Raw genomic sequence first — 25,327 nt, 5'->3', positions numbered from 1 at the left:
TTATTCTAATTGGTATAATATAAATAAAAAGTAGTTTAACTAAATTTTGAATGCTGGACACTAAAACCTTGTGGCATGTGCAGTAAAGGAAAGCTGTAGCAACAGAGATAACATACATTTGTCAGTATTAAAGAATAGTTTTCAATGTTACAAGTTTATGGATAAAGTAATTTATTCAATTCATTCTGGATTAACTTGAGGAAATCTTGATCAATTTAGTTTCATAACACAGAAATGTTTGATGAAAAACCCACTTGAAATAAAAATATATTTCACAATGGCTGGTATGGGTATTAACACTTTTATTGATAAGGAGAGGACAATGTTCTGAAATATACAAATATTTGATTTAATATTTATCACTTCTAGGTTATCTCTGTTTCTGCAGTCAGAAAAGATAAAATAAACAAGTTATAACTGCATAAAGCGAAAATGTTTGGAATTTTGCCAAAAGTTACTAATTTATTTTATCACAAACAGTATAGTTTTTATACTATGTCCTTACTTCCAATTTAAACAAAACGTAGACAGAGTGATGACTGTGTTATGAGTTGGGTCTATAAAGGTATTTTTACTTAAATGAGAAATTTATAATAATATTTTTAAATCAGATAATTCTGGGTGTTGACATGGTTTATAATTCTAGGGTGTTGACGTGTGTATTTCTGAAGGTTTACCTGTGTAACTCTGGAGATTGACATGATTGTAATTTTGTGGTGTTGACCTGTTTGTTTGGCATATCAAATCTTTGACTTTACCCATAAGTTCCTATAATCAATGTAAATAACTTTTATAAAAAACACTGTGTCTCAAACTTAATACCAAAATATTTTATAATATTCATGAATAAAACATAACAGTTGTGTCAGATTTAATATAGTTAGAAAAGGAGGACATAATAACAAATAATGTCATATTTATATGCAAAGGTTTGGTTTGTTTTGAATTTCGTGCAAAGATACATGAGGGCTATCTGCACTAGCAGTCTCTAATTTAGCAGTATAAGACTAGAGGGAAGGCAGCTAGTCATCACTAGCCACTGCCAACTCTTGGACTACTCTTTTACCAAGAAATAGTGGGATTGACCATCACCTTATAATGCCCCATGGCTGAAAGGGTGAGCATGTTTGGTGTGATGGGGATTTGAACCTGTGACCCTCGGATTATGAATCAAGTGCCTTAACCACCTGGTCATGTTTGGCCTTATATAAAGAAAACATTGGATACAAACTACAGTGTTGCAATGGTATTCTAGTAAGTTCCTTAAGGTTTTTGGATAGAGCATCGACCCTTATTCTGTGCTTGTAAGTCCCACATGCATTATGAAGTGTTCATATCTACAGTGCTTGTCATCTTATGATGGAGGTTATAGGTAAAATTTGAACTTATTACAACAACCCCCTGTAGCTTGTAAGTTTCACATGCAGTATGGGGTGCTCTTATCCACAGTGTTTGTCATCTTATGAGCTTGTTCAATATCTCTTTATTATTAATTAGTAAAAAGTAAATTGGGATTTCTCCTTCAGATTTCAGTAATGTACTACCTCACTTAATCTCTTTCCTCACCAATATAATGTTAAAATTTGAAGAAATTAAGTAACCATATGTGTCATCTGAGGTGTGTATACCATGACATCTCTGATATGGTATAGTTAAAGTTCCTGTAACGTGGCCCCTCAGTGTGGATCCCTGTACATTGTGAGGGGACCTCCCAGGAAGATTCTGTTCTTTCAGTTTACCTTCTCTGGGATCTAAGCATCCACCCACGTGTTTACCGTGCATGGTGACCCATGAAGGGGAGGAAAGGATTTTGGTGGTTGAGGGTCCAACCCTAACACACCACTTTGGCCTTGAATTCCTGTAGATGGGTGGCCCCCCTTGTGTCAGTCGACTGATCCACTTGGGCTAGGGTCAACCAAATACCAGTTGGATGTTCTCAACAGGTGTTGTGGATATTGTATCTGATGCTGGTGTTTGGGTATAGTGCTCACGAAACCCTGTTATTGCTGCAGTGTCCTTGTTTGGCATTGTAGTGTGTCTCCTTGTAGGGCTCCATTGTGGGTGGGGTCAGTGGGCACCAAAATTTCCCTTTCTTTATTATGGATACTCCAATTAAAAATCTTAATAAAATAGTGAAAAACAGTCTATAGGTAAATGGCCATGCCTTGAAGATTATGAGCAGCATCTGTAATACCAGTTGTACCTCATTTTCTTATACTACATTCTCTTTTAGACAAATCTTTAGGACAAATGTCTTCCTTTTTCATTCAGAAGGGACTAGAGGGACTTGTTGGCTCACCAAAATCAGTAAAGAAGCTTCGATCTGGTGACATATTGGTGGTAACATCTGCATCTCAACAGAGTGAACTCCTTTTGCATTCAAAGGCAATGTGGGATATACCTACTGAGTTTACACACTGTGCTACTTTGAATTCATCATGAGGAATTATTGTTGAGAGGGACTTGAAGAATGTCCCTGAGTCAGATTCTCGCTTGTTTCTCCACCCAAGGTGTTTCTGCAATGAGGCATGTCTCCACTCTTAAAGATGGAATTATGATGCTGACCAATGTCCTCATTCTGACATTTACATCACCATATCCATCTGTCACCATCAAGACAGTTTATCTCAATTGCAGAGTATGGCCATACATTCCAAACCCTTTCAGATGTTTCCAGTGTCAGTGGTTCAGTCACTCAAAGACATCATGTCATGATTCCTTGATGTGTGATAATTGTGGTGGCAAGGACTATGATGTCTGTGAGTGTGAAACAGATCCTCATTGTGTTAGTTGCAATGGCTTTTGCTCATCCTACTTTTGTTCTTACTCTAAATGGTTGGAAGAAAAAGAGGTGCAGCATTTGAAAATGATTCAAAACATTACTTACCCTGATGCTCAAAAGTTGCTGTCCACCACTTCATCTTGGACTTATGCTGCTGCACTTCATTCCACTATTATAGTGGGGGTGCAGATGGATCTCTTTGTGCCTCCAAAACAATTGTTCTCAAACCAAATGAAAAGTCTTTTGACCTCCATTGTTAAAAAGTTGATGAATCAACTTCAACACATGTCCATAACATACATTCCAGCAAAACCCAAGATCCAGTTTTTTTGGTTCTGGGTACGGGCATTTCCTCGGGTACATCTTCTTCTTCTAACCCAAGATGCAAAACAATCATTCATTCACATCCTCAGTCTCTGGAATCTTCTTCCAATAGCAAAGGTCTGCCCAATTGACTCAGGGCAGGATCCATGGAGTTTGATAGACCTCCTTTGAATAAAGATGCGATTGTAACCAGAAGGGTTCTCCACCCAATCCACCTACACGTAAATAAAAATGGCTACCCCGATACAATGGAACTGTGGAGGTTTAACTTTCTAATCTGGATAACAGCAAAACACTGATTGCTTCCTACCATCCTGAATGTCTTTTCTTTCAAGAGACATTTCTGAAACCTGTCGATACAGTAACCTTTTGGTGGTTTTCTTTGTACAGAAATGACAGGCTGTGTGATGGATGAGTAAATGGAGGGTTGATAAGGAGTGAACAACGTTTTGACCTTCCTAGGTTATCCTCAGGTTAACCAGCTGTTCTGAGAGATATTTTATATTTCAAGTTGGTTTCTTGTAATCAAGGATGTTCCCACCCTGTCTTTGCCACTCGACATACCCTTGGAGGCTGTAGCCATCCGTGTTTCCTTGGGTTGTATCATCACTGTTTGTTTTATCTACCTGTTTCCTGGAGAGACCTGTGATCAATCATGCCTTGATGTTCTCATTGAACAGTTGCTATCTCCCTTTTTAATCCTGGGGGACTTTAATGGACATAATTCCTTCTGGGGAAGTGCTGATACTGATGGGAGGAGTCACTCCCTAGAGCTTATGCTCTCTGATCACAACCTTTCTCCTTTCAATAGCAGCTCTTATACTAATTTTCATGCATTTAGTCAGTCCTTTATTGCTGTTGATCTCTCAATTTGGTCCCCTTCATTATTATCCCACTTTTCATGGAGGGTTGACAATAATCCACAAGGCAGTGATCATTTTCCGATAATTTTGAGAGAGACTGATTGGGATGCCACCCAACCCACACGCCCCAAATAACTGGCCCTCTTTGAATGCTCTCACAGAACATGATCCTTCTATTGTCTGTAAGCTATCAGTAAATGATTGTGTGGCAGCAGTAACTGACTGTATTATACAGGCAGCTGCTCAGTGCATTCCTAAAACCTCGAGACTTTTTCCACGATATCCTCATCCATGGTGGAATCCTGCCTGCCACATAGCACAGAAAGCTCAAAATCATATGGGATAAGATTCAAAAGTTCAGTATAATTCTGACCCCTCTCGATCTTGTTGTCTTATAGCTCAGAAGCAGCTGATACCCTGAGCATCATTGATACTCTAGGTGAAAGCTTTTGCCAGGTATCTAGCACTTCTGCTTCTTAGCCATCAAGACTTGGGCAGAGCAATCACCTCTTTCCTTTTGAGCTGATTGTCTCTATGACTATAATTGTCCCTTTACACTGGTGGAACTCAAACTGGCCCTTCATCAATCTAGCAGTACATTGGTTGGACCTGATGATGTACACTACAAAATGCTGCGCCATCTATCTCCTGCTTTTCTTGCTATTCTTCTGATTGTTTTTAACCAGATCAGGTAGGAGAATGTTTTTTCTGATGCCTGGTGGCAGGCTTTTGTCCTATCTTTCTTTGAGCCTGGGAAGGATCCCAAGATTCCTTCAAACTACCATCCAACTGTTTTGATGAACTCTCTCTGTAAGACCTTACAGAGGATACTTAATGCTCATCTTGTTTGGTTCCTTGAATCAAACAACCTCCTCTTGCCCACCACCCAGTGTTGGTTCCGATGACAGCGCTCCACCATGGACCACCTGATTCAATTTGAAACATAAATCAGAGAAGTCTTTTTCAAATGACAACATCTTGTATTAATATTCTTTGACATGGGGAAGGTTTATGATATAATATTTAGGTATGGCACTTTGTGAGACCATACACATGAGTTACATGGCCATTTGCCAATTTTTATTAAAATTTTTTTAATGGACAGGCGATTCTAAGTTTGTCTGGGTTTGATACTTTTCTGTTCTTTTCTACAGGAACTTGGAGCCCCTCAAGGCTGTGTTTTGAGTGTCACACTTTTCAGTATAAAGATTAATGCCATCACTGAACAACTCCCTCTTACTGTTGCAAATGGGCTCTATGTCGACGACTTTCACATCTCATGTCAATCGGTAGCTACAAACTGCCCTCAATTGTGTACTGAAGTGGACCATAGCAAATGGCTTTAACTTCTCTCTCTCTGAAACCATTTGCATGCACTTTTGACACCAATGTGGTATTCACCCTGATCCTGAAATCCATATCAGTGATGTTGTGCTGCCTATGATCCCTGAGGCAAAGTTCTTGGGGCTTATCTTTGACTGTAAGCTGACCTTTATACCACATATCAAGCAGCTATAGGTCAAATGAACAAGAGCACTGAACATCCTCTGTGTTGTCTCTTCCACCACTTGGGGAGTGTATTGATGTTCTATGCTACAGATTTTTCATGCTTTTATTCGATCGAAACTCGGCTATGGATCACTGGTCTACGGCTCTGCCAGGACTTCTGCCTTAAAGATGCTATACCCCATTCATCATCAAGGGCTTTGGCTCTGCACTGGGGCTTTCTGCACTTCCACAGTTCGGAGCTAAAACATAGAGCCTTGAGAACCTTCTTTGCACCTCTGCCATTTGCAACTGTCTTTACTATGTGCTTTGAAACTTCATTCCTGACCAAAGGTGGGAACCTGGGGTTGTGTTTTTATTCCTTGGTAGGCCATACTTTTTTAGAATAGATGACCTACTATTGCTCATTTTGGCCTTCATATCCAGGTGCATTGGATGAATTGGGTCTGTCCTTGGATAACATTGTTGTATACACTGGTCAGCCCATCCCACCATGGCTTCTTACAGACCCCAAATGTGACCTATCTTTAAGTTGTTTGAGAAAACAAGACACTCCCTATTGGAAATACTGTCTGTTATTTGCTGAACATCTTTTGAATGATTCTTCCATTCCTATTTATACAGATGGTTCAAAATCAAGTGACTGTGTGGGCTCTGCAATGGTTTGTTGTGGTTTGGTGGTTGTGCACAGAATCCCCTCTATAGCTTTTGTGTTTACTGCTGAACTATATGCCATTTCTCTTGCCCTGGATCACATAGAAGCTAAGCAGTACTCAAATTGCACTATTTATACTGACTTGCTTAGTTCTCTTCTGGCCCTGGAATCGCTTCGTGTTAGTTCACACCCTGTTCTTGCTGATGTTCAAAACTGAGTTGCCCATTTCTCTTTAAAACCTACTTCTATTCAGTTTTACTGGATACTGGGCCACATTGGTATTTGCAGGAACGAGCTTGCTGACACTGCATTTAAATCATCTGCTCTGGCACTTTCACTGCTGTGCTTATTCCATACATGGATTATGGGTCCTGTATTCAAGGCTTGGCTCCATGCCAGTTGGCAGTCAACTTGGAGTGAGCAATGTGAAAATAAGTTTTTCTAAATAACACTCTGTACTGGGCTGGCTGCCCTAAGTATTGGAAAGAGGAAGTTGTTCTATTTAGACTACTCATTGGTCACAGTTGTTTAACTCATCGTTTTCTTTTATCTGGGACTGATGCACCAATGTGTTGTCTGTGTAACAGTCAGGTCACAATAAGCCACATTTTACTCCCTTGCCATTGTTATGACTCTCAAAAAATGGCACTATTTTAAATATTCTGTCCCAAGGTTTATCCGTAATATTAGACGGTGTTATTGGTGATCGTGACACTGTCCACCTTGGAAATGTTTTTAGTTTTTTAAAGGCTATTAATCTTTTTAATGCTATTTAAACTGTTTTTTTTTAATTTATACATTAGACCTTTTTTAATGTGATTCCATTTTAAGAATCAAAGTACATCTAGTTCAATTTGAAAGTAGAAAATGGCCGTAACGTCAAATAACTCAAAACCAGGACTAGGAAGGCCAACTTCAGGTGACTAATGCTGCTGTTTGAACTACCCATTAGTCATCCTGGCGAGCTGTTATTATAATTTTGCTACACGTCTTTTACAACCTTTTTATTACTTTCCTTTTTGAAAATGGCCATAACGTCAAATAACTCAGAATCAGGACTGGAAAGGCCAACTTCAGGTGACTAACTGTGGTTTTTGTACTTACCTGTTAGTCTTCCTGGCGAGTTATGATAATTACAATTATGCCACAGAAAGTCCTTTACAATTTGTATTACTGAAGTCTTTCTCTTACCACTGTAGACTGGATGTAAAAATTTGTTTTAATGCTATTTGTCTTTTTCCAAACTGTTTTGTTTTATCTTAATTTCCTTTTTTGAATTTTACTAATTTTACTTTAATTTTAACTTTTAAACAGATGTTCGGTGTAGATAGCCCAGTTGCTTTGTACCATAAAACACCAAACCAACCAACCTGTAATTTGGACACTTGTTTATTGTAACGTTGTTTGATATGAAGCTTTAGTGATATTACTTTTTATATTTTATTTCTATATTTACTATGAATTATTAGAAAAATTAATCATAATTGTGAAAACTGTTGTTCAGGTTTGTTAAGTATTCTAGTTTGTTACAGTTTCTGTTGTATGCAAGTAATTGTACATGTTTGTGTAATGTATAGTGATAAAAATCTGTATATTGTAAGATAGTTATAAAAGGAACAGTCCTTTGTTTAATTTTGATTACTTATCAAGTTTAAGTGATGCAAAATAGACAACTTTAGTAAGTAAACTTTAAAGGTTAAGCACATTGTAATATGACAAATAAGCTCCTTTTGAGCATGAAAAATCTGTATTTTTATTTAGAAACTGGCTAATAACAAGTTTTCAACCTAAAAGAAAAAGAATAATATAATTAATGTTAACTATCATAAGCTCAGTTATCACTTTGTAATATGTTTGATGATAAAGCTTGCTTATTCTCTTTTTCAGATCAGTGCTTTACAGAGTACAAGTGAATGAACTGGATATATCTCTTTTTCCTGTGCCTCTACCACCAAAAAGTAGAATTAAGGAAGTAAGAAAGCAAATTGATAAAGACAATTAGTTTTTTATTGTGTTCAGTATCTCATCACTTTAATTCCTAGTTTTACTTTTTCACAAACTTAATACAAAATTGTACAAGGACTAGACTATAGAGTAGGTAGCTAATGAACATGATGCCTGTGAGTGTGAAACAGATCCTCATTGTGTTAGTTGCAATGGCTTTTGCTCATCCTACTTTTGTTCTTACTCTAAATGGTTGGAAGAAAAAGGGGTGCAGCATTTGACAATGATTCAAAACATTACTTACCCTGATGCTCAAAAGTTGCTGTCCACCACTTCATCTTGGACGTATGCTGCTGCACTTTGCTCCACAACTACAGTGGGAGTGCAGACAGATAACTCTGTGACTCCAAAAGAATCATTCTCAAAACAAATGAAATGTATTTTCACCTCGGTTAAAAAAGTTGATGAATCAACTTCATCACCTATCTCTGTCCCTTACATACATTCCAACAAACTGCAAGACTCGCATACTTTGATTCCAGGTGTAGGCATTTCCTTGGATACATATTCTTTTCCCACCCCAAGTTGCAGAACAATCACTTGTTTACATCCTCAGTCACTGGAATCCCCTTCCAACAGCAAAGACCTGCCCATTCAATCCAGGGCAGGATCCAGGGAGGTCAGTAGACCTACCCCGTATAAGGAGAGTAAGAAAAAAGACCTGGTCATAAACAGAAGGGTTCTCCACCCAATTCGCCTACACATAAATAAAAATGGCCACCCTGGTATAATGGAATTGTCGAGGATTATGTTCTAATCTGGATGACATCAAAAATCTGATTGCTTCCTACCATCCTGTATGTCTTTCCTTACAGGAAATATTTCTGAAACCTGTATTTCTTTGTATAGAAATGACAGGTTGTGTGGTGGACGAGTGCATGGAGGGGTGGCACTGATGGTTGATCAGCATGTGCCCACCCTGTCTTTTTCACACGACACACCCTTGGAGGCCGTAGCCATCCGAGTTTCCATGGGTCATACCATCACTGTTTGTTCTCTCTACCTGTTGCCTGGAGAGACATATGATCAATCAGACATTGATGCTCTCATTGAACATTTGCTATCCCACTTTTTCATCCTGGGGGAGTTTAATGGACATCATTCCCTCTGGGGAAGTGCTGATATTGATAGGAGGGGTCACTTTATAGAGCATATGCTCTCTGATCACAACCTTTCTCTTTTCAATACTGGTTCTTCTACTTATTTCCAAGCACCTAGTCAGTCTTTTACTGTTATTGATCTCTCAATTTGCTTCCATTCCTTATTCTCCCATTTCTCATGGAGGGTTGACAGTAATCCACGAGGCAGTGATCATTTTCCTATAATCTTGAGAGAGGCTGCCCGTGGTTGATGCCTCCTGACCTTTGTGACCCGGTGGAAGCTGGATCAGGCAAACTGGCCCTCTTTCACTGCTCTTGCAGAACTTGATCCTGCCATCATCTGTAAGCCATCAATAGAAGATAGTGTGGCAGCAGTAACTGACTGTATTATACAAGCAGCTGCTCAATGTATTCCTAAAGCCTCGACAAGTTTTCCACTATATCCTTGTCCATGGTGGAATCCTGTCTGCCACATGGCACGGAAGGCTCAAAAATGAGCCTGGGATACTTTCCGTCGATATCCCACACTCTCGAATTGCATCGTTTTCTAGTGGGCCCGTGCACATGCTCGGTGAGTAAGATGTCAAAGGAATCTTGGATTAAGTTCACAACCGGCATGTCTTTTACCACCAGTTCTAAAGTCATATGGGACAAGATTTGAAAGGTCATTGGGCAGTATAATTCTGTCCCCCTCTTGATCTTGATTTTTTGATGGCCAGGAAGTAGCTGATACCCAGAGCATCACTGATACTCTAGGTGAACAATCACCTCTTTCCTTTCGATCTGATTGCCTCTATGACTATAAATATCCCTTTACACTGGTGGAACTCAAACTGGCCCTTCATCAGTCTGACAGTACATCAGCTGGACCTGATAATGTACACTATGACATGCTGCGCCATCTACCTCCTGCTTCTCTTGCTATTATTCTGATTGTTTTTAACAGTTTCTGGCAGGAGAATGTTTTTCCTTATGCCTGGTGCCAGGCTATTGTCCTACCTTTCTCTAAGCCTGGGAAGGATCTTAAGGTCTCTGTAAGACCTTAGAGAGGATGGTTAATGCTTGTTTTGTTTGGTTCCTCGAATGAAACAGCTTCTTCTTGCCTACCCAGTGTGGGTTCTGATGACAGCACTCCACCATAGACCACCTGATTCAACTTGAAACTTCAATCAGAGAAGCCTTTCTCAAACGACAACATCTTGTATCAATATTCATTGACATTGAGAAGGCTTATGATACAACATTTAGGTATGGCATTTTGCAAGACCTCCATATATATGGGTTACATGGCCATTTGCCCATTTTTATTAAAAAAATTTTTAATGGATAGGATATTCCATGTTCTTGTGGGTTCGACATTTCCCCATTCTTTTTTACAGGAACTTGGAGTATCCCAGGGCTGTGTTTTGAGTGTCATACTTTTCAGTATGAAAATTAATATCATCACTGAACAATTCCCTCTTACTGTTGCAAACGGGCTCTATGTCGATGACTTTCACATATCATGTCAGTAGTTGAACATGAGGTATACTGAGTGGCAACTATAGACCTCAATCGTTTACGGAAGTGGACCACAGCAAACAGCTTTAACTCCTCTCTCTCTGAATCAGTTTGCATGCACTTTTGTTGCCAAAGGAGTATTCACCCTGATCCTGAACTCTGTATCAGTGAAGTTGTGCTGCCTATGGGCCCTGAGACAAAGTTCTTGGGGCTTATCTTTGACTGTAAGCTGACCTTTATGCCACATATCAAGCAGCTACAGGTCAAATGAACAAAAGCACTGAATACCTTTCGTTTCATCTCTTCCACCACTTGGGTAGTGGATTGATGTTCTATGCTTAAGATATATCGTGCTCTTATTGTATCTAAACTTGACTATGGATCACTGGTCTATGGCTCTGCTAGACCATCAGCCTTAAAGATGCTAGACCCTATTCATCATCAAGGACTTTGGCTCTGCACTGGGGCTTTCTGCACTTCCCCAGCTCAGAGCTTATACATAGAGTTTCATGAACATACTTTGTACCTCAGCTCTTTGCAACTGTCTTTACTATATGCTTTGAAACTTTGTTTCTTACCAAAGCATCCCACTTGGGGTTGTGTTTTCCTTCCTTGGTGGAACATACTTTTTCAGAACAGACAGTCTGCTATTGCTTCTTTTAGCCTTCATATCCAGGCGCAGTTGGATGAATTGGGTCTGTTTGTGGATAACATTGCTGTATCCACTGGTCAGCACATTCCTCCATGGCTTCATACAGTTCCCTATCTTTAAGTCATCTGAGAAAAGTAGATACTCCTGATTGGAAATACTGTCTGCTATTCGCTGAACATCTTTAAAACCATCCTTTCATTCCTATTTATACAGATGGTTCAAAATCATGTGACTGTGTTCGCTCTGCTGTGGTTTGTTGTGGTTCGGTGGTTGGGTGCAGAATCCCCTCTACAGCTTCTGTGTTCACTGCTGAACTGTATGCCATTTCTCTTGCCCTGGGTCACATAAAAGCTAAGCAGTACTCACACTTCACTATTTATACTGACTCTCTTAGTTGTTTACTAGACCTGGAATTGCTTCTTGCTAGTTTACATCCTGTTCTCACTGATATTCAAAACCGAGTCACCCATTTCTCTTTAACATCTACTTCTATCCAGTTTTTCTGGATACCAGGCCACGTTGGTATTCGTGGGAATGAGCTTGCAGACAGAGCAGCTAAATCTATCTGCTCTGGCACTATCACTGCTGTGTCTGTTCCATACATGGACTATGGTCCTGTATTCAAGGCTTGGCTCCATCCCAGCAGGCAGTCGACTTGGAGTGAGCAACGTGAAAACAAGCTTTTCCATATAAAACTCTATATTGGACTTTGGCCATTTTGCTTCCTTAAGGATCAGAAAGAGGAAGTTGTTCTAACTGCACTATGCATTAGTCACAGTTTTTTAACTCATTGTTTTCTTTTATTTGGAAGTGATGCACCAGTTTGTAGTTTGTGTAACACTCAGATCACTAAATGCCACATTTCACTTTCTTGTCATTGTTATGACTCTCAATGATGGCATCATTTCAAACATGTTTTGTTCCAAGGTTTGTCCATAATGTTAGACAGTGTTATTGGTGATGGTGACACTGTCCACCTTGGATATGTTTTTAGTTTTTTAAAGGCCAATAATATTTTCAATGCCATTTAAGTTTTGTAATTTATACCTTACACCTTTTTAATGTGGCTCCCTTTTAAAAATCACAGTTCATCTAGTTCGATTTGAAATTAGAAACTGGCCGTATCATTAAGTAACTCAAAACCAGGACTGGAAAGGCAAACTTTTAAGTGACTAGAGCTGCTAATTGAACTACACATTAGTCATCATGGCGAGTTGTTATTATAATTTTGCTACATGTCTTTTAAAACCTTTTTATGACTTTCCTTTTTGAAAATGGCCATAACATCAAATAACTCTGAACCAGGACTGGAAAGGCCAACTTCAGGTGATTGACAATGGTTTTTCTGCTTACCTGTTAGTCTTCCTGGCGAGTTATGGTAATTACAGTTATGCTACAGAAAGTCTTTTACAACTTGAATTACTGTGGGTTTTCTCTTAATGTTGTAGACTAGATGTAAACATAGATTTCATGCTGTTTATGTGTTTTAACTTTTTTTTTTTTTACCTTAAATTCCTTTTATGAATTTTACTAAATTTACTTTTAACTTTTTACTGGATGTTTGGAGCAGATATTCTAGCTGCTTTGTGCCATAAAACACAAAATCAACCAACCACACTTCCCACCCTTCCTCTCCACTGAAATCTGGAGCTTCCATTTCTTACCTAAACTCAAAGTGATAGTTCAGTAGAATGGAACAGAGGTAGTCGCATGCGTTAAGAGAGTATGTTGCACTTTTGTTGGTGGAGAGTTGTCACATGATAACTTGCATACGAGACACACTAGAAACAGTCAGTTCTAGATGGTGGGAGAATTAAGATAATTTAAAATTATTTTTTTTTGCATACGGAGGGCAGCAATGAATGAGAATAGCTATTTATGTGAGATAAGTACCTATAAGAAATACATTTTTTAGTATACAAAATTAGAGCTTTTATAAAATTATCAAGTAAAAAGCTGCATGCAACGAAAATTTAAAGTTTAATTCCATTATTACAGAATAATGAGATTTGACATGTGTATTCTCTTTTGTCCAACTTTTTGGACTGAAGAAGACACATTAAAGTGTAAAACTGTTTGATATAAACTTGTTGACAAGTAGTAAATATAAACTTTACTTCAGATAACTTTAAATGGAATTCTATATTTATCTACTATGTGCATGTACTATTTAAAATAGAAGTGTAAAGTTAATTTTTATATAAAACAGGTTTCAGTTAGTTCCACTCACATGATAGCTTTAACGTATGATCTAATAGTCTACACTTGGGGTGAAGGAAAGAAAGGACAACTTGGACATGGCACTCTAGAACCATGGTTAGATAAACCAAAGTGTGTCGAATTACTGCTGCAGAAGAACATTACCAAGTAAGTATTGTTACCTGATTTAAATTGCAAATAAGTTTATTATCACGTAATATTTATACCCTAAAGCAGTGGTTCTCAATCTTTTTTATGCCCTGCACCCCTAAAAAATTTTAATATGTTCTCACACCCCTCACAGTAATTATTTTTTTAAGAATAAAGGTGAAGGTGGCCAAAACAAATTTTTATAATTAGTTTTTAATGATATATAAAGAAAAACGAAACATTTGGAAAAGAAAAATATTACAACAAACAAAAAGTTGCATAAATCCTACATGGCCTACAAAACAATAAATTTTCATCCATTCATGAGATGAAATTTCTTTTAATTTGAAATGTTCAAATGTTCATAAGCTAATTTAAATTTAATGACTCTTTTGTTGTTCCTGTTTATTTCTTATGAGTTTTTCAAAGCGTGGCACTTTGTTGCTGTTAGCAATCTGCAAGTCTACCTGTGCACCCAAGTGATTTCTAGATTTTGTCTTGATTGACAAAAGGGCACTAAATCCAAACTCGCATAAGTATGTCGTCGCAAGTGGGATGAGCACATTTGGTGCTTTTTCACAAAGTCTTGGAAACATGTTCATTGCTGAACACCAATATTGTTCCAAAGCTTTGCTTTCAAACTGCATTTCAAGAACTCGATTTGTGCGCTGTTCAATAAGATCTTCCTTCAGTTCTTCATCATCCGACATGTTATCCAAATTGAAGGAGTAGGGATTCATAATCCATTCTTCAGAAGTTTCCAGTTCTCCTCCAAAATATCCATCAAATGACTTTGACAATATTTCCAAATGATCCACAATTTCTTCACACACACATGGAATTAGGGACTTATCCTTACCTACCATTTTTATGAGTGATGGAAAATTTGAAAGATTCCCTCTTTTAACTCGTCGACACCAAAGATGTAACTTTTCTTTGAAAGCATTTAACTTTTCACAGCATTTCAATATGTTTATGTTTCTCCCTTGAAGAGATACACTCAAGTTATTCATACGAGTGAAAATATCACTCAGATAGGCTAGCATTTGGTTGAATTCTTGTGATTCTATTTCTCTGAGCAGATCATGGTCACGTTCCTTCAGAAAAGTTTTGACTTCTTCTTGCAGTTCAAAGAAGCTCGTTAAAGCTCTCCCACGTGACAGCCAGAGGACTTCTGTGTGGAAAAGCAAAACTGAATGCTCACTTCCAAAATCTTCACAAAGTGACTTGAAGAGGCAGTGGTTCAGAGCACGATCCCTAATCCAGTTGATGGTCTTCACAAAAGTGTCAAGGACCTTTTTCAACTTTGGAGGCAATGTTTTTGATGCCAAAGCATGTCGATGAAGAAAACAGTGAGTACCTTGCAAGTGCGGAATCTTTTGTTTCATCAGTGCAAAAAATCCTGATTTATATCCTAGCATAGCACACAGAACCAATAATTTGGATTTCTAAATCATATTTCACAAAGAAGTCCTTCACACACTGTGGAAGACATCTTTCCCTTTTGTGGTTGTTTTCAGATCTTCACAGAACAGGAAATCTTTCATTATGGCACCATCATGGACATACCTCACTAGTGCGATGAGTTGACAGCAATTTGCAACATCAGTTGTTTCATCCAATTGGAGAGAGATTTTCAAGGGACTAGCCCTGATATCTGCGATAACTTGGTCCAAAATGTCCGAACTCAAATCACCAGTTTGGTTTTGAATAACATTATTTGATAACTGCACTAATTTAAGCTTGTTTGAGGCTTCTTTTCCAGAACAATTGTTGCCATTTCTGATGCACACGGTTTTATCACCTCTTCTGCAATTGTATGGGGCTTCTTTGATTTGGCTACTTTATACACCACATGGTATGAAGCCATAAGCAGTGGTTTGTCAGCAGATATAAAACCTAATTTTGGAAGGGTTGCTCGAGAATCAAAGCAGGCCCTTCTACCTTTCAACAATTCAACATCATGGCCTGCAACAGCTGCTCCACCATGCCAGGTTTTTGCAGATCCTCAGTTGTTCCGATGCAAGTGAGACCAAACTTCACATAATCATCATTCCATTTCATTTTCTTTGACATAATGAAGTTTTTTTTGCACGAACACAGAATCAACAATGCACTGACTACCATAGCATCACACATGGGTTTATATACTCTGCGAAACTTTCTTGAACATTCTCGAATATATACGTCACATGACGTCACTGATTAATTCTGGATACTTCTGGAAGCTTCTTGAGTCAAGATCACGTGAATACATAACATAAATAAATAATAGACATATTAAGATGGCGTTCATGAATGTAACCTAATTAGTTGTGCCGGGTGTTTAGGTCACGTTTACGTTTCGTGTGTTGTTTGTTTACAGTTGTACATTAAGATTTCAGTCTGAGCCGGTGAAGGTAGAAATGATAGTTTATCGTAACAAGGTAAAAAGCTACGTCTGTAACAAGAAAAATAATAAATAAAAATCAAATGTATTTTTTGAATATATAGGACAGTACCCTTAATATAAACAAAAAAACTTGTATTACATTTACTGTAAAGTAACCATTATAACCTGAAGTCTCATCTACTAAAGTACAAGGTGAATATTATAAGTTTATTATGAAGTAAGAATTATAACCTAAAGAACAAGTTTATTGTTGTAAATTGATTACAAAGTGAACATAAACTGAAGTCTGTTCTACTAAAGTACAAGGTGAATATTATAAGTTTATTGTGAACTAAGAATTATAACCTAAAGAAGAAGTTTATTGTTATAGTAAGTCATGAAAGAACCATTATAAATTGAAGTATGGGCTACTAAAGTACAAGTTTATTATTATAGTAAGTTATGAAGCAGTCATTATAAACTGAAGTTTGGGCTACTAAAGTAAAAGTTTGTTGTTATAAGCATATAATAAAGGAACCATTATAAACTGAATTATGGCTACTAAAGTACATGTTTATTGTTATAAGGATATTATGAAGTAACCATTATAAAGTGAAGTATGGGCTACTAAAGTACAAGTTTATTGTCATAAGTGTATAATGAAGGAACCATTATAAAGTGAAGTTTGGGGTACTAAAGTACAATTTTATTGTTATAGTAAGTTATGAAGGAACAATTATAAATTGAAGTATAGGCTACTGAAGTACTTGTTTATTGATGTAAGCATATAATGAGGGTACCTTTATAAAGTAAAATTTGGCATACTAAAGTACAAGTTTATTGTTATAGTAAGTTATGAAGCATTCATTATGAACTGATGTTTTGGCTACTAAACTTCAAGTTTATTGTTATAGTAAGTTATGAATGAATCATTATAAAATGAATCATGGCTGCTAATGTACATGTTTGTTATTATAAGCAAATTATGAAGTAACCATTATAAAGTGAAGTATGGGCTAGCAAGCTACAAATTTACTGCTATAAGCATATGATGAGGGAATCAATATAAAATGAAGTTTTTGCTACTAAAGTACAAATTTATAGTTAGTTATGAAGGAACCATTATGAATTGAAGTATAGGCTACTAATGTACAAGTTTATTGTTTTAAGCATATAATGAAGGAACCATTATATACTGCAGTATGGGTTAGTAAAGTAAAAGTTTATTGTTATAAGCATATGATGAAGGAACCATTATAAACTAAATAATGACTACTAAAGTACAAGTTTATTGTTATATAGTAAGTTATGAAGGAACCATTATAAACTGAAATATGTGTTATTAAAGAACAAGCTTATTGTTGTAAGTATAAAATGAAGGCCTTTGGGCTACTGAAGTACAAGTTTATTGGTACAGTAAGTAATGAAAGAATTATTATAAACTGAAGTTTATTCTACTAAATTACAATTTTATTGTTATAAGCATATAATGAAGGAACCATTATAAACTAAATAATGACTGTTAAAGTACAAGTTTATTGTTATAGTAAGTTATGAAGAAACCATTATAAACTGAAGTATGGGCTAAAAAAGTACAAGTTTGTTGTTATAGTAAGTTATGAAGGAATCATAATAACTGAAATATGTGTTATTAAAGAACAAGCTTATTGTTGTAAGTATAAAATGAAGGAACCTTTGGGCTATTGAAGTACAAGTTTATTGGTACAGTAAATAATGAAGGAATTATTATAAACTAAACTTTGTTCTACTAAATTACTATTTTATTGTTATGAGTATATAATGAAGGAACCATTATAAACTCAAGTATGGGCTACTAAGGTACTAGTTTATTGTTATAGTACGTTATAAAGGAATCATTGTAAACTGAATTATCGCTACTAAAGTACAAGTTTATTTTAAGTTATGAAGGAAACATTGTAAATAGAATTATGGGCTAGTAAAGTACAAGTTTATTGTTATAAATATATAATGAAGGAACCATTATGAACTGAATTATGGCTACTAAAGTACAAGTTTATTGTTATTAGTATATAATGAGGGAACCATTATAAATTGAAGTTGGGCTACTAAAGTGTGAGTTTATTGTTATAAGCATATTATGAAGGAACCATTATAAAGTTAAATATGGGCTAGTAAAGTATAAGTTTATTGTTTTAAAGATATAATGAAGGAATCATTATAAACTGAGGTTTGGGTTACTAAAGTAAATGTTTATTGCTATAGTAAGTTGTGAAGGAATCATTATAAACTGAATTTGAGGTATTAAGGTAGCTTTCCATTCTTTTTTATTGGTTTTTTCATGAAAGTATTGGTATTCAAATACAAGTCTTATTTAAAGTAGTAGTATATGTATAAAATAATATTGGATTTGTTTATTTGGTTACCAGGGTTTGTGCTGGTGATGGTTTCAGTGTATTTTCTAGCGACAATGGCATAGTTATGACCTGTGGAGATGGTAGCCAAGGGTGTCTTGGTTATGGGGACTGGAATAGCTCTAGTAAACCAAAACTTGTGGAGAAACTTTTGAGGTTAGTTCATTGTAGTAGATATGTCTTAGGACTGTGTATATAGAACATCAAATATAACTTTTTTCTGTATGCATATTTTCTCATTCCTTTTTATAGCAGAGTTGCTTATCAGTTTAAGAGTTTTCTACACATTTGTAGTTATATTCTCTTTATCTACCAGAATGTAAAAATTGAAATAAGTACTTTATTTTGGTTTATGTATATCATTTCATTGATACTGGTGTATTTATATTTCAGTGTTGATGCTTTGAGGGTAAGTTGTGGGCCCCATCATGTGGTGGTGGTAGGTGGAGAAGGAGATGCATATGCTTGGGGATGTGGAAGTCTAGGACGACTTGGAACTGGTAGTGAAGAAGATTGGTATGTGTTACTTTTAGGTTTATATCACTGAAGCTAGAATAGGTTAAGATAGCAAAGTGTTTGTTTATATCTTTGTTATATAGTTACAGTTATCCCTTACACATTTTTATCACTATTGAACTTTATTTGTACCACATGATATATACATCTTTCACTATTTTTAGCTGTTTCCCAACCGTGGTTCACCTCCCTGAAAATATAACTGTCACGAAAGCATTTTGTGGTTCAGATGGAACAATGTTCTTGACTGATACAGGGATGGTGCTGGCCTGTGGTTCAAATGAATATAATAAATTAGGATTGAGTGAAAGAAGAATGTTTATTATGCAAGTGAAGCAACTGATGGTCAAAGTAAGTTGTTACAGATCAGTGAGGTTTACATTTGCAGATAAAATTTAATAATGAATGTCGTCTAACATGTGTTGTAAATATTTAATAAATAAAAGTTTTATATTTGAATGACTTATCTTATAGAATATAAATGTTTTACCCTCTTTTCATCCATCTTATTTAATATCATTATTTGTATTGCTTGTTCTTTGTTTTCAGTTTATTATTAAATTGTAAATGACATTCTAATGAACCATAAATTACCTGTATTATAATAATTATCTGTTACAGTGATGTAGGTGATATTATGATTGGCTGTAAAATGCTTGTCATAAAATTATTTTGTTATGAAACTGTCATGATAATATTGTAATGGCCTACAAATTTCCTCTGGCATCATTACAGAAAGGCTGAGTTCATTAAGCTACAATGATTTTTGTCTTTTAACCCAGATATGTTTCTCATATTCATGTGTTTACAAGAGAGAAAATATTCACAAAAACAGACATTTCCACACACCTCCAGCAGGTTGTCCTTATAAACTCTATGGCATACTGTTTCCAGTAGTATAACTGTCCTAACAGTTACTACACCATGCAGTATAACCTTCACCACTGTTACAACAGCATACTGTTTTCAGCAGTTTAACTGTCCAGACCACTATTAAAGCATGCTGTTTTTACCAGTATAACTTTCTTCACAGTTACTACAGCATACTCTTTCTAGCAATATAACTGTCCTAACAGTTATGACACCATGCTGTTTCCAGCAGTATAACTTTCTTCACAGTTACTACCACATATTGTTTCCAGTAGTATAACAGTCCTCACAGCTGCTACAGCAAGTTGTTTCGAGCGACATAACAGTCCTCACAGCTGCCACAGCAAGTTGTTTCGAGCGACATAACAGTCCTCACAGCTGCCACAGCAAGTTGTTTCGGCGACATAACAGTCCTCACAGCTGCCACAGCAAGTTGTTTCGAGCGACATAACAGTCCTCACAGCTGCCACAGCAAGTTGTTTCGGCGACATAACAGTCCTCACAGCTGCCACAGCAAGTTGTTTCGGCGACATAACAGTCCTCACAGCTGCTACAGCAAGTTGTTTCGGCGACATAACAGTCCTCACAGCTGCTACAGCAAGTTGTTTCGAGCGACATAACAGTCCTCACAGCTGCTACAGCAAGTTGTTTCGAGCGACATAACAGTCCTCACAGCTGCCACAGCAAGTTGTTTCGAGCGACATAACAGTCCTCACAGCTGCCACAGCAAGTTGTTTCGGCGACATAACAGTCCTCACAGCTGCCACAGCAAGTTGTTTCGGCGACATAACAGTCCTCACAGCTGCTACAGCAAGTTGTTTCGGCGACATAACAGTCCTCACAGCTGCTACAGCAAGTTGTTTCGAGCGACATAACAGTCCTCACAGCTGCTACAGCAAGTTGTTTCGAGCGACATAACAGTCCTCACAGCTGCTACAGCAAGTTGTTTCGAGCGACATAACAGTCCTCACAGCTGCTACAGCAAGTTGTTTCGAGCGACATAACAGTCCTCACAGCTGCTACAGCAAGTTGTTTCGAGCGACATAACAGTCCTCACAGCTGCTACAGCAAGTTGTTTCGAGCGGCATAACAGTCCTCACAGCTGCTACAGCAAGTTGTTTCGAGGACATAACAGTCCTCACAGATGCTACAGCAAGTTGTTTCTAGCGACATAACAGTCCTCACAGCTGCTACAGCAGATTTTTACAGACATGACAGTCCTCGCAGCTGCTATAACAAGTTGTTTCTACCAACATATCTGTTTCCATAGCTGCTACAACAAGTTTCTAGTGATATAACAGTCCTCACAACTGTTACAAGTTGTTTCTATGAACATAACTATTTTCACAGCTGCTACAGCAAGTTGTTTCTATCAACATAACAGTCCTCTCAGCTGCAATGTCAAGCTGTTTCTAGCAACATAAAAAGTCCTCACAGCTGCTACAACAATTTGTTTGTACCAACATAACTGTTTTCACAGCTGCTACAGCAGGTTGTTTCTACTGACTTAACAGTCCTCACAGTTGTTAGAGCAAGATGTTTCTGCTGATATAACAGTCCTCACAGCTGCTACAGCAAGTTGTCTCTACCAACATAACAGTCCTCACAGCTGCTTCAGTAAGTTGTTTCTACTGATATAACAGTCTTCATAGCTACTACAGAAAGTTGTTTCTACTGACTTAACAGTCCTTATAGGAGCAAAATGCTGTTTCTAAGAGCATTATGCTAGTCATGGATGCTACAGCATGCTGATTTTAGCAATGTAACAAGGAAAAGGGGTTAGGATATATGATCATGCCATAAAATTGTGTAACATACAATTTAGTTTTGCCTTTAATGTATGTTTTTAATGTGTATGTTGCTTAAAAACACTGGTAACAGTTCTTATTGCTGGACTAAATGTGATAGAACTTTACTTTTTATATCTGAGTATCTAAAGTTGAAGTAACTATTTCTAGAGTGAGGTTGACAAATGGCTCATTCCTACCCGTGTGAATTGTTTGCGGACCAAGGTAGTATCTATTTCGATGGGTCTTACTCACACTGTTGTGCTGCTTGAACCAGGAAAGATAATAACTTTTGGGAATAACCAGAGTGGTCAGCTAGGATGTGGACACACTCGAAACAGCTTAACTCCTATGCTAGTCAAAAGTATGGAGGACAAGTGTGTCATGGTAATTTTTTACTCATAACTATTCTCTGTTTTTACAGTTTATTCTTATTTTATTAATTAGTGTTTAATGGTTTAACTAGATGAATGTAATCTTATTAAGTATTCTAATCAGAATCTTACACCCATATATGTTTTGCAGTATAAAGGTATAAATTTACTGTACCTTTCACCAGAGTGACAATTAACAAGTAAATTAAATTTTGACATTTGGCTTTGAAATTATCAACACAAATTTTGAACTTGTGTGTTTTTAATGAATTGATATCTCTGTGGATGATGTGTTTGAATAAAATATAGATATGTCTAATATATTTTTTATAAGATGAATGGACATGATTTTTGATTTAATAATATTATTATAAAGATAGATTTGGTATCTGTTTTGAACTACTTTGGGATGAAATGTAAACAGAATTATGTGACAAGTTTCTGTATAACAGCATAATGCTGAAACATAGTGAATGGTAACTTCAAATTTATGAAAACAACAAACTAAAATGTACTTTAGTTTCAAATATTCTTTATGTTTAAATATAGATTATGGTACAAATCTTCTAGTTAAGATCTCGGGTTATTTGGGATCTTTAAATTACACTTACCTACTGTGTGTATTTGTAAGTATCATGAAGATGACACTTAACTACTGTTTGTGTTTATAATTATCATGAAGGTGACACTTAACTACTGTTTGTAATTGTAATTATCATGAAGGTGACATTTAACTACTGTTTATGTTTGTAATTATCACAAAGGTGACACTTAACTACTGTTTATGTTTGTAATTATCACAAAGGTGACACTTAACTACTGTTGGTGTTTGTAATTATTATAAAGGTGAGACTTAACTACTGTGTATGTTTGTAATTATCACAAATGTGACACTTAACTACTGTGTGTGTTTGTAATTATCATGAAGATATAAATCATGATACCAGGAAACTTATAATTTTAATGCTTTTAGAATGACTGATACAAATCATCATATTAATAAACTACTGGAAACTTAAATCAGCATAAACATTCTTTCTACTGAATGTGCATGGGTAATTTTGGTGTAATGTTAAATATAACTTTAATCCTTAACTATTGGTAGTATTTTAATTGGTATAAAGAATAAAACTTCTCAGTTCATATTTCACATCTTTGCGATCCTGAGTCTCTGTCCATAGTTTATACATCTAGTTGTATATAAAGATTGTAAATATATTTAGTAAGTTATCAACTTGGGAAAATACAATTTACTGAGACAATATTAGTATCAGAGTTAACTAAAGTTAATGACTGTTCTTGACTCCAGCTGTGATTCTGATGTATTCTACTGTCATAGGAATATTATAATGTATTTTAATGTGTTGATAATATATAAGTTTTGATTTTTTAAGAATCCTTTTCTTTTTTGTTCAGTTTTAACAGAGTTAGAGACCTTTCACTTTTAAGTTTAACATGCTGTTTAGAGAATTTTTTGACTGAAGATAATATAACTCTGAAAGATCAACAATTGTATTTAAAGCTACACTGTGTAACTTATTTAGTTTGACTGACATCTTCATTATTACCAATTCTACTTCTTAGAAGCTGAAATTCTTAAAGTTTTTGCATGCACTTTTTGGATGTTATCAGTGCTTTGTTAAATGGACACTGTATTTTAGGTCGCTGACCACTGAATATCAATATCTTTCTTTAAGAAAGAAAATATTAGCACAAAATTTTAAACTTAAAAGTCCATTATCAATTAAAAGCTAATAACAAAGCATGGTCCATGAATTATTAAATAAAAGTACACATAATTATCCATAACTAGGGGATATTAGTAACAGACTTTCTAGTTGAAGCTTTAAGTTATTATAATAAAGAAGTGAATGGCATGTTTTTCCAGATGGTACAATGTGGGAACACTTTTACTGTAGCTGGAACCATTGATAACACTGTCTATTTTTGGGGAGGACGCCATGATTTTTCTTATTCTAGTATAGAAATGGAACTTGACAGACATTACCACCAAGATCCACTTATAGACAGCTTGCATACATTCCATTACAAAGAAAATAAAGGAATACCTGTCATCACTGACAACGATGCTTCAGAAACTTTTGTCTCAGAAATGAATAAAATTCGTAAGATATTTTGACTTGTTATTATAATGTATACAGTTTTAGCTAAAGTATGTGGTTTAAGTTTAAAAATCCTTAAAATTAACTTTTGTTATGGTTATATAACTCAGTATCGTCTAATATGAAAATAAATAATATATTGTGGGTTATAATTAGATATGCTACGTGTAAAGGTGTAATATTAGGTCTTTTACTAAAGTACAACAAAGTGAAATCCTGCTTCATGCTATTTATTTTCTTTTGTATAGTATAGTATTTATGGAACTTGTACTTACTTTGTGTATGTTGGATCTCTTCTTGTGCACTTTGGAACTGTAAATACTCAGGTTAGTTTCATGGTATATTTTTTTGTTTTTCAAAACCCTTTTCATGAGAGTGATTTTTATTGACATCATAAAAGTTCTATAAACAGGTCATGAACTGTGTTTCAACTACGTGCCAATTCACCATTTTGAAAATTATGATTTTTAGTTGATTTAAAGAAAGCTGGGTTGTTACAATTAGAAAGTTAAAAAATCTATAAAGAAAGGTTTTATATTTACAGCATTAGAACTTTTAACAATTTTTTTGGTGATTACTAGAACTAACTTGTTCATATTAAGTGTATAATGTGAAAGTTAGTAGGGTATGAATCATGGTAGAAAGTATAACAATATATTTCAGTAAAGTCTTTAATCTTTCCACTATTAATAGGCTTAGCAAGGTTTTCAGTAAGAGGAGAGAATTTTGAGTATTTCAATAGCATTAAATTTAAATAATGACATCTTAATCATTTGAGAACTGGTATTTTGCCATGTATAAACTCTCAATGGCCAACATAGGTTGATGGTAAGGCACAGCACCTTACCAAACTTTCTGTTCTTTTACAGAAAGGAAGTGAGTGTAAGGAATAGTCATAAAATAATCAATACCTGCATGCTAGTTTCATATTATGAATTTTAAAACTAAATCTCATAAGAGAAATAACCAAACATAAAAGTTATATTACATTTATTTGAAAAGTCTGTTGAAAGGAAGGGTTGATTTTATTTATCAGGGCATCCCATAAGTAATGTCATTTGTAAGAGTAAAATTTAAAAGGAGACAAAAGGACTCAAATAACAACTTTAATCAGTTATGTATTTTCCATCACTTTCATTAACAGTTTGCCAATGCTCC

General features: G+C 35.9%; 1 protein-coding gene across 4 annotated transcripts in view; it reads left to right on the top strand.

Annotated features, from left to right (window-relative positions):
- Positions 1-25,327, top strand: part of LOC143257585 (serine/threonine-protein kinase Nek8-like) — an 88,714-nt gene that overhangs the window by 40,109 nt on the left and 23,278 nt on the right. For all 4 annotated transcript variants that reach the window (XM_076516494.1, XM_076516493.1, XM_076516496.1 and 1 more), the window contains 7 exons: positions 8,018-8,102; positions 13,596-13,753; positions 18,515-18,655; positions 18,893-19,015; positions 19,180-19,366; positions 21,844-22,059; positions 23,935-24,172. In XM_076516494.1, coding sequence (XP_076372609.1) covers positions 8,018-8,102; positions 13,596-13,753; positions 18,515-18,655; positions 18,893-19,015; positions 19,180-19,366; positions 21,844-22,059; positions 23,935-24,172 — 1,148 coding nt within the window. The remainder of the gene's footprint in view (positions 1-8,017; positions 8,103-13,595; positions 13,754-18,514; positions 18,656-18,892; positions 19,016-19,179; positions 19,367-21,843; positions 22,060-23,934; positions 24,173-25,327) is intronic.

This window comes from Tachypleus tridentatus, chromosome 7 (assembly GCF_004210375.1).
Source record: "Tachypleus tridentatus isolate NWPU-2018 chromosome 7, ASM421037v1, whole genome shotgun sequence".
NCBI classification, from domain to species: domain Eukaryota; kingdom Metazoa; phylum Arthropoda; class Merostomata; order Xiphosura; family Limulidae; genus Tachypleus; species Tachypleus tridentatus.
The sequence above is the reverse complement of the archived record's forward strand: the minus strand, read 5'-3'. Positions and strand labels throughout refer to the sequence as shown.